The following is a 13,659-nucleotide window of genomic DNA, read 5'->3' as shown; positions in this document are numbered from 1 at the left end:
TATTTCTGATGCTGAGCCCAGCCACCCTTCTGAAGAAACTCATTCTGGCCGCTTGTATCTGCAATCTCATTCTGTCGATCACTACCCAAGGCTCATGACCATAGGTGAGCATCAGAATAAAGATGAACATTGAGGCCTACAACTATGATATCTTCCTATACCATAAAAAAGGTGCCAGTGTCGATAAACAGTTGTTGAGTAACGGAATTCTGCATCCTCTGCGCATTGAATCTTTGCCCTAAAAGTAAAAGCATATCATCAGAGGGAGGAAGATGTGATGGATCTGATTTCATGCTTTCATACCCCAGATAGTGGCCCATCCAATCTTACAACCTTAATAGTTTGCTCTTAATAACTACCATCAATGTATCTCCCCAACAATGCAGCAGGTTAGTACACCCTGAATAAATGCACCATGTTTTCTGCAAACAAAGCATTAGTGTTGGCGTTTAAATACCACTTGAAATCGCTGATAGTAAGTAAGTGCTTGTGGGTGTATTTCTCAACACATTTAATAGTTTTGTTATTCACTTTTACAGGGGTTGTGACACCGTCGATGTTTATGTCAGTAATTTGCCATTAATTTGTGTTCCATGTAATAACAAGGCCAAGAGCCCTTTAGCAGCTCTGTGAGGTCGTACTGGATGGGACAAGTAGTGGACGGATTAATATTTTTAGAAGATGTGAGATGAAAAGTCAGGGAATCACAAAGAGATGAGTTGGGAATATGAATATCTGTGCAAAATGTCAGGGCAATCCATTCAATAGTGGTCACGTTGTGTGATTCCATTTCCATTTCCATCAGGTGACAGACTAACAAAAGCTTTATGATCTGCTGATCAGTGTACAGTTATAATTTTGGCTGTCAAAATCTTCAGCAGAAAGTGCCAACAGCAAGAGTGACAGCATAGTTTACATAGTCTTTCTAGTGTTATAGTACTACTATACTATAAATTATATAAATATGATTTGAATATTCTGCCAGACTCCTTGTAACTTTCTGACATCTTCAAAGCATAACAGTAGTTTGACCAACAACTTGTGCAACATTTGAGGTACAGCTACATTACATTTGGGGTAGGGCTTTTTATGTAATGGGATAAGTTTTTACATTTCCCCCCTAAACAAAGATTATTTATGAGTCTAATAGTGCATTTTGCAGAGTTTGCTGCAGCATATTATAACAGAAGTGGGCCTCAAGTGCAATAAACTAAAGCTCAACACCTATTCTCACTAATGCCCGGGAGAAAACAATGCTTTACTCAGTTGGCAATACCTCCTAACTTAAAACTGAGGCATGCAGTTTTATTTTGGTGCTTATGGGCAAAAATCTGATAGTAAACTTTGAGCATATTGTTATTGAAGTGGTCTGAGAGAACACCAGACTTCTGCACCTCCTCTTGGCTCTGTTTTCAGACTGAAGAAATCCTGGGCTGTAATGGGAGACTTTGGCCAAACACAGGTGATTTCAGAGAGAGGGTGTTCCTACTGGCTGTTCTACAAATGCAGATGAAAGTTCCTTCAGGGAAAGCCTGATTCAATGGTAGGGAAAGTTGCTCTTCCAGCATTGGCAACAACTGGCTACACTGCAGAGCAACCCAAAAATGGAAGACGGACTTATCAAAAAGGGACTCTAAAAAAATCTGACGAAAAACAAAGTATGTGCCAATATCAGCAAAGCATTTCAGTGATGGAGAGAGTTTAGTCTTCTTCTAACCAGAGCCAAAGGCTTATGGGCCCTATGTCCGCTTCTGTGCAGCTCACGTTAGCTAGGGCGTCCAATAATAGTGTGTCCTCCGCCTCACTCCCCGCTTATGTGGACCACCTTGCCGGGAGGAGAGCGAGCAGCAGCAAGTGCAAACCCCTGACTCCCTACCAGATCGGCAAACCTTCCGCTGCTGCCATTACACAGGTTAGACCTGGCACTGCTGCTGGCCACCGGCCCACTTTAACACCCAGCACTGGGGAATTTGTACTGGCCAAATTTAGCCACTACATCTGCCAACTGACTGCGTCTCAAGAGCTACTGCCTTCTCTCCTCCCAGCAAAGCCGTCCATAGCGGCGGGGAGTAAGGCATAGGGCCTGTGGAGTGGCTAGCCTTCTTGTCTTAAATCCACTGAAATAAACAAAGAGTGAATGAGTGGGTGTATTTTTAAGATTCTGTTTTTTCATTTTTTGGCAGCAGCATGGTGCTGTAGTGGTTAACATTGTAGCCTCACAGCAAGAGGGTTCCTGGTTTGAACCGGGGGTGAGAGGGGCTCACCCGCCCTGGGTTCAAACCCCCGGGCAGGGGAGCTCCTCTGTGCAGAGCTTGCATGTTCTCCGGCTTCCTCCCACAGTCCAAAGAGTGCATGTCTTTGGACTGTCTTAGGCTAATTGGTGATTCTAGTGACCTGTCCAGGGTGTACCCAACCTCTCGCCCAATGTCAGCAGGGATAGGCTTCAGCAGTTAAAAATGAATGAGTTCTGCCTGGCTAGGCAGAAAGCTTGGCAGATTTAATAGATAATGTATTTGTATTTGGCTGGTTGATGACATTTTCAGAGTAAAGCAACACTAGTATCTTCATAATCTTTTCTTAAATGTACAGATTTGTCTCTGAGTGCCATCTCTTTCCTGATCAGAATTTTTCTGACAGCAGTAACAGTTCAGCATTGGGACCCCTCTCCCCCAAGCCCCATTAATATTGTGTCCTCATCCATGTCTACTGTTAAACTCTTGTATTTTGTTCACCAGTAATAAAAGAAGAGCTGGGTCATGCATCCCACTCATGAAAACATGGCCGCTAATCTTTTTTGTTTCTCTACAGCACCCCAGTTATCTTTTTCTGTCTTAAAATACCACCAGGTCAAATGTGCTGCTTAAAATCATTATTTGTTATCAGTGCGTTTTTGGCAGTCGACCTTGTTTCATTCTAATGCTTCTAAAATGATTACTTGAGCATGAGATAAGTTTCCAAAGTCATCACATAAATCATTAATTCAAAAGTTGGCTCCTCATTTTAGCCAAATGATATTATCCGATTTTAATATTATGTTTCTGTGGTTTATGCTGTGTTTATGGTCTCTGTATTTATAAAAGGAATAATATCCAAGGGAACATTGGATAACATTGGTCTTCATTGTGCTCTTTGTTGTTGTTTTTTCTGTAGACATCCACTACGACTGTGAACATAGTCGTCACTGATGTCAACGATAATGACCCTGAGTTCGACCTCACCATACCCACTAATTTTACTGTCCAAGAAGAGGAGGCCAATTTGTTTGTTGGACAAGTCAGGGTAAGTCTGATGTCTTGTTCCTCTGAAATTAATAACCTCCTGTTTCACCAGCATCCACATAGGCCTCCTTTTTACATCCTTCCCACTGTTGTATAGCCATTTTTTGTTCCTCATAAATTTTACTGATCACTGAGTCACAGCTGTGCCTCAGTCCCTGTTGCTGTCCATTAAAAAATTACCTGCCATTTTTCATACATGGTCAATGTTGTTGGACAGATTTGTCACTCAGAGCTGGATCCCTGTTGACTAGCTTGGTTCAGCACCACTGAGCAGCCAAGCTATTCCAATTACTGTTGTAGATTAATTGGCCTGATGTTTGTCAGTGGATTAATCATGGAATAATGACAGGAGACATCGTCTGCACGTACAGTGCATGCTTACTGTACAAAGTGGCAGATGAGGCAATAAAATCAAGGGATCTTGATTTTTATTGTAATTGCCTCTTCTTTCTCTTTTTTAGAAATATTATAGCGCCCCTAAATCCCAAGTAACTGTACTGTAAACATACTTCAGTAAGGAACACTTTAGTCAAAGAACACTTTATTTCCATTTGCAGTATTATATTTGGCGGTATGGCTCTGTTCTGGGGCCTCTCTGCCTTTCCTCAGGCCTACACAGAAAGCCTTTTCCATGCGCCTACGTGGAAAGCATAAGGCAAAGAGGGCACACCTCTCTGCCCTTCCATGTGCCTGTGTGGAAAGCCTAAGGTGGAGAGGGCACACCTCCCTGCCCTTCCATGTGCAAACAATTAAAGTCTGAGGCAGGTAAAGTAGCAATCAAAGACTCCCAGGAACAGAACAGAGCAGCATCAGTGACAAATTATATTGACAAGTCAATATTGACAAGAAGCAGCAACAGTAGGCAGGCCAGAGCAGTTTAAATAGGGCACCTTGAATGAGATTTGCCAATTGGTTGCATAGAAAGGAATCATGATCAGCTGATGAAGCTGGGATGTGAGCTGAGCTTGACATCATATCGTGCCTGAACTAACGAAATGCTCAATTTTTGAAACTCAATACAGTTCAGAGTAAAATTTCAAAACTGTTAATACTGTTAAAATAAATAAATAAATTAAAAAAACAAAACAGTCTGGTCTGAGGAATGTCTCTTTGTTGCAGGTTCACAATATCAAAAAAATAAAACTGAATAATTATGGTCCATGGTGAGATAATTAAGAAATAAGTCTGATAACAAATGAATGTAATTAGTTTGATAATGAGTTACCCAATCTAATAAACTTGTGCAGGATAATTATTGAGTTAGTGAGTTGTGCAGTTTTACATATCAATGTGTCTTGGACAAGATAATAGCTCTGCACATTTAATTCACAACACTATCTGTATCTCTGTGTAGGTGTTGATATTTCCAAAATATCTTCATCTTCTTATCATGGTAGATACCAAAGTGTGTGTGGCTTTAAATTTTCAGCATTGGAAAACTTTGAGTATTTTTGCAATCACATTTTGATTAGAGTTATTTCCTTTAATGCTTTTTCAATTTCTTCTCATATCCTTGTAATTCCTTATGCAAACTATACATTTACCAAGGGTAAACAGGAACTCTCATATCATTCACAATTGTCGCCATTCAGGATATATACTTTTAACATTAGGCATCCCATCACATTTTCAGGAGGTAATAAAATGGACCACCAGAAAATGTTGCGAGTTTATGAACTGTGAAATAAGACAAAGGGACATGTGATGGAAGCTTGGTGTATGAATGAGGTGAAGCTAACTTCAATCTCACCCCCATGTCTTTCCTCACAAATGCAGCCAGCAGCTAGATTAGAGCTTAGACCACCCCACCGTCTCTCCTTCTCTCTCTTTCTCTCTGTTTCTCTGCCCTGCCTCGAAAGGTTTTCTCAGCTGGCACCTTGCCGACTCGAGCTGAAGCTATGCCTTTCTGACTGAAAGAAAAGTACATTAAAGTACTTAGCTCAACACAATCCTGCTCTCCATGCACATGCACATAGAAAGGCAACAGCTTAGCCTGTTGTAGCTGATCAAGTAGGGATTGAGGCAGTTTCTATTTTGATGCAGCACTTTTTCATAACATCTCAGGAAATAAAGCACAATCTCTCCAACATAGACAGGTTACATACTGTAGACACACATGATAAAATATAGTGATGCTACAGTAGAATAGATTATATGGCAGTACCATGAGTTGGATGTGTAGATTTCACTTTTTTCTCACAAAAATCCTGCAAGAATGTAAGATTTCTTGCTGTAGCTATGCAGATGACATCCAGATTTACTTTGCCCTTACACCAAAAGACTTTGCTCTTAAATATTCACTGTGTAAGTACTTAAAGCAAGTAAACAAGTGGATGTGATTTCAGTTACAGAGGGACAAATCAAAGATACTAGCTCTATATAAGAAGTGAAGCTTTGCGTTAGTTCATACAGGACATGGAAGTCATAAGCCCCATTTCCACCGCATGGTACATTACAGTAAAGTTCGGTATGCCTTTTTTCTGTTTCCACTGTGAAAATTTGTGGATGGTACCGTTTCATACCATCCCCATTTTTGGTCACCCCTCTGTTGGGGTACCTAGCACACAGATCTGGTACTAAAAGGTGGAGCTGTAAGCACTGCAGTCCATTGATTGGTCAAGAGGAGAACATTATCTCGTTCCTGTGTATGCAAAGGTATATAACGGCTATGACAATAAAACTGAACTGAACTTATTTTGTTCAGAAAATGTTTCCATGCAGCCTCGTTCTGTGGGTGATGAACGAGGTGCAGACTTCCATCTGTGTCACAGGTAATGAGGAAATACAGTGACAACAACCCCGCCCACATTTAAGAGTACTGTTTGTAGTGGAAACGCTTGGGTCGAGGTACCATGTATGAGGGGTTACAGCTGGATGGATTGTTGTTTCTTATCAGTCACAGACCAATCACAGCCCATCCCCACATAAGGCAGTCCATTTAGATATGGCTTCCTACTCACTAATTCCTGCTACACCGATGCTGCCACACACCCCTGCTGCTGCTGCTGCTGGCAAAGCTTAACCTCCACCACCCCAGCCTCCACCTTTCTAATTCAGAGTCCTAACATGGCTCTAAGGTCAAAATGGTACTTAATGTCCTGCTTGGGCCCACTCTTGTGTACCCAGGGGGTTTCGGCATTGCCCTCCCTATTTTGGCATAGCATGCCGCCTGTCTAATCCAGGGAGCACCTCAAAAGCGAAGCCTTCGGTGCCAAACATAACTGTTTTTCCATTTGTTGCAATAATTGGTTAAATCTATAATGGGAGTGTTCCTCACTTAAATGTGCATAATTGTCTATATCAGCAAGGTGGTTAAGTTATCCTTCATTTTTCGATGATATAGGCCAAACACTAAATATTTTAGCAGAAAATCAATGTAATTAGCCTGCAGTCCTTTTGTCATTCAAAACAAATTGAAAGAAAAAGACGTTCCACATCCTCATTCATGGCTTCACCCCATGCTGGATGGACTTTCTGTGATCTCTTTTCTGGTCGTTCAACCATTCAACTGCTGCTAGAGTTCTAACATGACTATGCCCTTAAGTATTTCTACTGGCCTCCAGGTAGTCATAGAATACATTTTTAGAGCTGCTTTTATTTTACAAATCACTGTATGACTTGTGTCAAAAGGTTCCTTAGATCTTTAAGAAGCAGTCTTAAAGCAGTGCCTAGAGTCAGAAACACGTGGTAAAACATGACAATTTGATGAACTTGACTTGAACCTGACAAGCTTTAGCCACTTTAAAAACTAAATTAAAAACTACGCTCTTTTCTTTCTTCATAAGATTAATTTATTACGACATTAACACTGTTCTATAACTGTGCCATCTCTGTCTCTATAATTCATTGTCTTTAATCTATTTATTCCATTTTAATTTATTTTCCTCCTTTTTTGTTGTCCATTTCCATTGACATTGTTGATTAAATGGATTTTTTTAGCACTTTGAGTTGCCTTGTTTTATAAGGTGGAATAGAAAATGGTATGTCGTTTAATTAAATCAAAAACACTTTGGCTAAAATATGGAGAGAAGAAACAAATGAAGGCAAGTGAAAATATATATATTCACACAAACACGCACACACACACACACACACACACACACACCAAAACAGCCCACTACCACTGAAATCCAACCTATGAATTCTGTGTCCACCTGCAGACTGTTTCTCTTATCTTTCTACAGCTTCTTTCTGGTTTGTTTCCTTCACTTCACACTTCATAGTGAGGTGACATGTTCCTCATATTTCATGCATGGAGACTATACTTGAATTTTAACAGATCATGCTCACTATACAGTTCTTGAGGAGACCGTGCCCTTCAGGGGAGGCCTCAATAAAAGATGACACTTGGGCTGTAACGTAGATAACACAATCTTAAAGTGTTTAGTAATGGGTTGCAAAGTGTCTTTCTCTAAGATTTTATGTATAGTTGCAGGCAAGGAGCAAGGGAAACTACTCTTACTCTACAATAGCTCTGGGCTATTGGTTTAATAAATTACCCAATTTCAGCCATAAAGACATGTGGCATTTAGATTAAAAATGGCAATAACTGCATATAATGTATTTAAAAATGTCACATTTTCACATTTTCTTATCTCTCGCTTTGTCTCATTAAGTCATCCACAAGATACACAGGAGGATAAAAGAAGAGGGATAAAATATAGATATGTTGAGGGAAGTCTTTTTTTTTTTTCTTGAACAGACTACAATCTAAGGTTGCAACAAAGAAGAAAAACTCAATGTTGAACAGTTTGTTAACCAATAATAGAGCTAATCAGGTGATAATAAAAGGAATGCGTGCAAGAAAAAGGATGTCGCTGCTCAGATCTGTCGAGTTCACACACCGGCACACACAAACACACACCTCCACATGGCAACAGTCTTATTAAAGAAAATGAGAAAAGCAAAGGGTTGAAAAAGAGAGTATCATCACTTAATATATGCCACTTGAGTATTTTTCAACGTGTCATCATCTGGCCTGATAAATGTTCTGTAACTGCTAGCTCTCTTTCCTCGGGTCTGAACATAGACGTCCCCCATGGGTTTGTGGACTCCAGTTTTAAAGCCTTGAGTTTGGCATGACGGCTGTTGGCATCTTGTTTTTTTGGAGCCAGAAGTGGCCATATTTGGGTGAGAGGCTGTGGAGAAGTGAGGGGTGGATCTGACTGAGAAGCTTAGGACACTATCAGCAGACAGTCCATCACTCAAAGTGGCCTGCCCATAATTATGCATAGAAAAATTGGGAAATTGACCCCTTGCTCAGTCCCGCCCCCAGATGCAGTCTGGCCAATCATAATGTAGCATCAGGCCTGCTCAGACCAGGGTGCGACAACAATACAGCTGTGCTCCATTGACTCTAATGCAGTCGTTTCAGATTTCCTTCATTTTCAGGCTGGTTTTGTGGATTTGGAGCTAAATATTGTGCCTGGGGCATGTCATGTATTAATGATACTCGTTACCTGGAGAGGCTGGAAAAAGATATACGTTTCTTCCCTGTTCCAAAACCAAAATCAAACCCTGAAAAGTGTAGGGTTAGCTAGCTAGCTACTGAAGATATAGCCTACTGAATGTATACACATGCTGCTTTTGCTTTTTCATGATTATAACAGTGGAAAAAGAGACCCTGCTGTACAGAAAACAGTGAAGGGAAGCAGGGAAACTTTGCTCATATTCAACCAGCTGTGTGTCATTGCAGTGTGTGCAGATGAACATTGTTGGACTTCCCCCAGAGATCTCTGCCCATCTGGTGGTGGAGGTGCAGGTGCTGGCAGTGGCACGATAGTGAAGCCAAACACTGTTCATCTGCACACACTGCGATGCCACACAGCTGGTTCAATATCAGCAAAGTTTCCCTTTAGATTCATTGTCTTGTGTGGCGATCAGCAGTGATGTGGTGGTTCACTTTTACACTATAATCTGTAGCCTATAGTTCAGCTTTAGCTTCTAACTATCTTTGTCTTTTTAACCTGTTGTTGCTGCTGAGTCAGTTTGACATCCTGGATATATCCTTCAAACACAGACTGTAGACCCCTCTGTCTGCTTCTCTCTGGAATCACTGCTTCATTTTTCCAAAAATATGATAATATTTCATCAGGGAGTGCAGTTAGTTACAGTGTGGGCTCCATGCTTACTACAACAGCTTGTCAGACCATCACAAAGGGGCGGGGCTTAGTGAAAGGTCAATTAGCTATAGAGACCAAAACCTTTTTTTGTACCAGGCTTTAAACATTTTTAATTATAACGTCAAGTTGGGCATTTTACCATGGGTGTCCATGGGGATTGACTGTCTTCTGGAGCCAGCCTCAAGTGGCAATTAGAAGAACTGCAGTTCTCGGCACTTCTGTGCTGCCTTCATTTATCAGGACTGGAGATTGCAGCTTGTATCTAAATAAAGTCTTGTGATGGTCTTGGAGATTTGTTTAAGAGCTTTGTGTGCAGGTGCATGTCTGTTACAAGTTAGTCTTATTGAACAGATGTTGTCTCTATCAGAACACCAGCCTACAGCTCACTGTCACATGACACGCTAAGTGAAAGATGAAAGAATGTATGAGATACATTCGGCATGAATTAAGGTGCTATTTGTGTCTGCTCAATTATTTCATATTTGAATGTGATATGCTACTGTAAAATCAGTTATTTTTCCTTTCCTGTAGCGCCTTATATTTCCCTGCAGAGAGGGAGTAATAGTGCGGTCCAACCACAAGGCTGCAGGCAACTGCCAAGGGTGAAGATGACTGCAGTGCAAATACATAATGCTATTAAGTAGCTTAATGCTAGCCCTAAAGCGTTTTGGATTATCGTTACAGTAATTGGAACTGGTTCCCACCTGTTCTTATTTTACACACACTCACAGAGACCGGAGATGATTTGCTGGGTTATCACAATTGACAGCATTGCTGGTTGTGCTAATAGAGTCATTTGTTCTGTGACTGACAAATCCTACACCATACAAGCCCATTCTGTTTGCTCACAGCGGGGAAGCATAATCTGAGCATGCAGATGACCTGAGGACAGATTGATTAGCATTCGCGTCAGACGCATCATGAAAGCATCATGTACAATTGTTGCTAATTGGAGAGGCTGTTGAGTGTAATGCCTTTTTGTCTCTCAGCCAAGCAGATTCCTTGATTAAGTGAGTTTGATGGGTTTGTCTTGCAGTGCTGTGTTGTATTTCACTTAACACACATACAGCTTTCACACCTTTTTTCTCTGGTTTTGAGAGGGGGACAGCAGTGCTTAATGTTGTGTTTGAAAACACTGTGCCCAGGGTGCAGCGAGACATCATTCTGCCAACAGTGTAAGTGGGCAATTCAAACTAAATTTCAGCTTTCACCATTAATCATCCAAAGCAAGATGAATATGCTTGTTTTGTATGCAACAAGAAAAAAGAAACGCTGGACACAAGCCGGCAGCACACAAAGGAGACACGTTTCTCATGTACTATATATTAGAGGTCTGCGTGGGCTTGTATTTTTTTAACACCACAGCCACCTGCTCAAGCTGCTTTTTGTACTCCATCCACCTGCAGGATGTTCCTCCGCTCCCACAATTGATTTACAGAGCCTGCCCACCAGCTATCTGGAGTCTGTTCCTGTAACCATCACTAAATGAGCCCTGATTGGAAAACAACGTGAAAGATTGCCACACATGCTGCTACAGTGTGAGGAAGAAGATGAGCTATGATTTAGGGCCTCATGGTTAGAAAATAGAAATAATTTGCTCCTAATAATTTTGGCAAGCAAACCAAAGGCATGACAGTCTCCACAAAGGCCAGGCATCAGGACATGAATGCCAATATTTGCCGTATCTGCCAACATCAGCTGCAGGTCCGGCCAGACCTCTACAATCCATACAACACTTTGTCCACTGGGAGCTACAGAAATATGCAGATTTGTTATTTGATTTAATTGAGTAAAAATTGTGAATAAATTGGATTACACCCCTTACAAGGCAAGGAGCAGCGAGAGTGTTTGTTATGTAATCACTGCAGAGAAGTTGTGATCCGTATGCACATATTGACATGATGTGCTTTAGTCTGCTTTGCAAAGGCTTAATGCTGAGGTCCAATTTTAGCCCTGGCTTTGAATATTTGTCAGGCACTCTGTGTAAAACAAATCGGGGTTAGCTTTTAGCAGCCGTACGTGTGTGTGTGTGTATGTGTATCCTCCTCCCCTCTTCCACTGTTTCTCTTTTCCCCCCTGTTTGTGCTGCCTTGTCCTTACTTGCACTGAGGTTGAGAAAATATTGCCAAACCGACAGATGAAATGTGGCTTGATCTCCCTTTGTCTTTTTTTTTTCTCTCCCTCCTTTCCTCTCTCTGTCTCTCTCTCAATTACAACAAAGAATTACCACGACACAGGAGACCGTTGTGCATCAACACACACTCACACACATACGCACATATAAACAGGCATAATAATGACCTGTCATACCCACGCGGGAATTAAAATTTGTAATTCAGATAACTTATTTTAGCCCAGCAGGATCATCACAGCAGTACTGCCTCTCATAAGATCATCAATCTGACCATTTCTTTTTTTTCAGTTTTAATTATTGTACTCTTTCTATTGAGAGGCATGTCTGCTATTAAAGGGTGATTGAGCATTCGAGGATTTCCTTTTGTTACAACGATCCTGGCCTTTTGAACCCACAAATGATCACTAATGAGTCTGTGACAAAGACTCTGATCTCAATACGAAGAACAGGAAATGAGACTCAAATGTATGACAGTTGTTTCTGCGCTGTTGCAGCACTCTTGCTCAGTTGGGGTTGTTGGAGCCTCTGTAAATATGTAAGGTGTTAAGATAAAGCCAGGCTCTAATGGATCATGTAATGGATCACATTAACCTCACAACAGCTGTTTGCTTCGAGGGAAATACCTCTGCATTTCAGTTTTAAAACGTCTTATTCCTATGCTGAGTGTTGGTGGATATTTCTATCTGTCTGCTATCATTGATGCATGTAAATGGATTTTCAGAGTTAACCACAGGTTGTCTGTTAACTTCAGCAGCGTCAGGACTCAAAGGCGGTTTATTGATGACATTTTATTGATGTTTCATTTAGCGAGCCTGCTAACTCACATTTTTTTTCAGCATACACAGTCTCTGAGTCCACTGGAAGATAATGGCTATCGCAACATTAGCCGACCATTATGCCTCCATTTGATTATCCGGGTTGTGTCTCTGTAGTTTGGCACAGACCACTACTCAAACAAGTGCAGATAGGCCTGTGCAATGAATTATGGCCATTGTAGTTCGCTTTCCTTGGGAGCTTGGCAGCATTAAATGGAGATTGGTTGAAAACTACATCAGCCAAAACCACAAATGTGAGACATCAGATGAGTCAAACTGCAGCCAAGCAAAACTCTAATTATGGGTGACCTACCGAGAAATTTATATTGCATGGGAAGCATTTCCTAAATTCCTAAAGTGAGTAGACAACTATATTTACATACCCATAATGGAGCCCTCTGTTCCTACTTCTCTCCACCCAGGCCACAGATCCAGATGCCGGAGTTAATGGCCAGGTGCGCTACCGGATTTTAAATCATCCAGACTTGTTTAAAATCAGCGCTAACGGCAGCATCTACACAAGAGTGCCTCTCGATCGGGAGCTCAGGAGCCAATATGACCTGGTGGTGGAGGCCTCAGATGGAGCAGTGGATCCACGGCGGACCACCTTGACCCTCTCAGTCCAGGTCTTGGACATCAATGACAACAGCCCAGTTTTCTCCCAGGAAACTTACGTGGTGAACGTACCTGAGAACAGCCCTGTGGGGACTGTGGTCCTGAAGCTAAGCGTGAGTACTTGCTCATGTGTTTGTTGCCATGTTCTTTTCCTTTCTGCATCTTTAAACGTCTCCTGTCTCCCTTCATATAAAGCAGCACGGGTGCTTGATACAACAGTTGTAGTAACAGGCTTTTAGCATCTCTTAACTTCAAGTGCGAGCAATTTAGTGTTTAAATGTCAAATGCTTCCAGACGGAAACATTTATTCAGACAGAAACATACACAGCCGTATATACACAGCAGAGAGAAACATTTTTTTCTGCTGTCATGACAGCTCTTTGGGCATTTTTAGACTCAAACAGAATAAGACTTAAAGCTGGATTTTTCAAGTCATAACCAGCCTTTAGTGGAGGATCAGTTTTCCATCTGTCCTGGCAAACATGAATATAATGCACCAGACATTTTGAGAAACTTTTCAACTCGGCGGAATCTGTCTTTTGGATAGATTCAACACAAGGACACCGTGTGCAGGCAGAGCAAACACAGAGCGGAGGGGCGAGTAATTGCCGGCATATTGTGAGTGACATTTCACAGAGAGGGATGAAGCAGCAGGAGAGGGTGAGGAGCAGGAGGGTTAGGGTTGGGGGCGAGGG

The 13,659-nt window shown here is 41.5% G+C and overlaps 1 protein-coding gene across 1 annotated transcript in view; it reads left to right on the top strand.

Annotated features, from left to right (window-relative positions):
• The window catches only part of LOC117248417 (protocadherin-15-like), a 335,851-nt gene that overhangs the window by 219,461 nt on the left and 102,731 nt on the right, over positions 1–13,659 (top strand). Inside the window, exons 20-21 of the mRNA XM_033613476.2 lie at positions 3,151–3,279; positions 12,772–13,077. Coding sequence (XP_033469367.2) covers positions 3,151–3,279; positions 12,772–13,077 — 435 coding nt within the window. The remainder of the gene's footprint in view (positions 1–3,150; positions 3,280–12,771; positions 13,078–13,659) is intronic.

The sequence above is a fragment of the Epinephelus lanceolatus genome, chromosome 17 (assembly GCF_041903045.1).
Source record: "Epinephelus lanceolatus isolate andai-2023 chromosome 17, ASM4190304v1, whole genome shotgun sequence".
NCBI classification, from domain to species: Eukaryota; Metazoa; Chordata; class Actinopteri; order Perciformes; family Serranidae; genus Epinephelus; species Epinephelus lanceolatus.
This window is presented reverse-complemented; position numbering and strand designations above follow the sequence as displayed.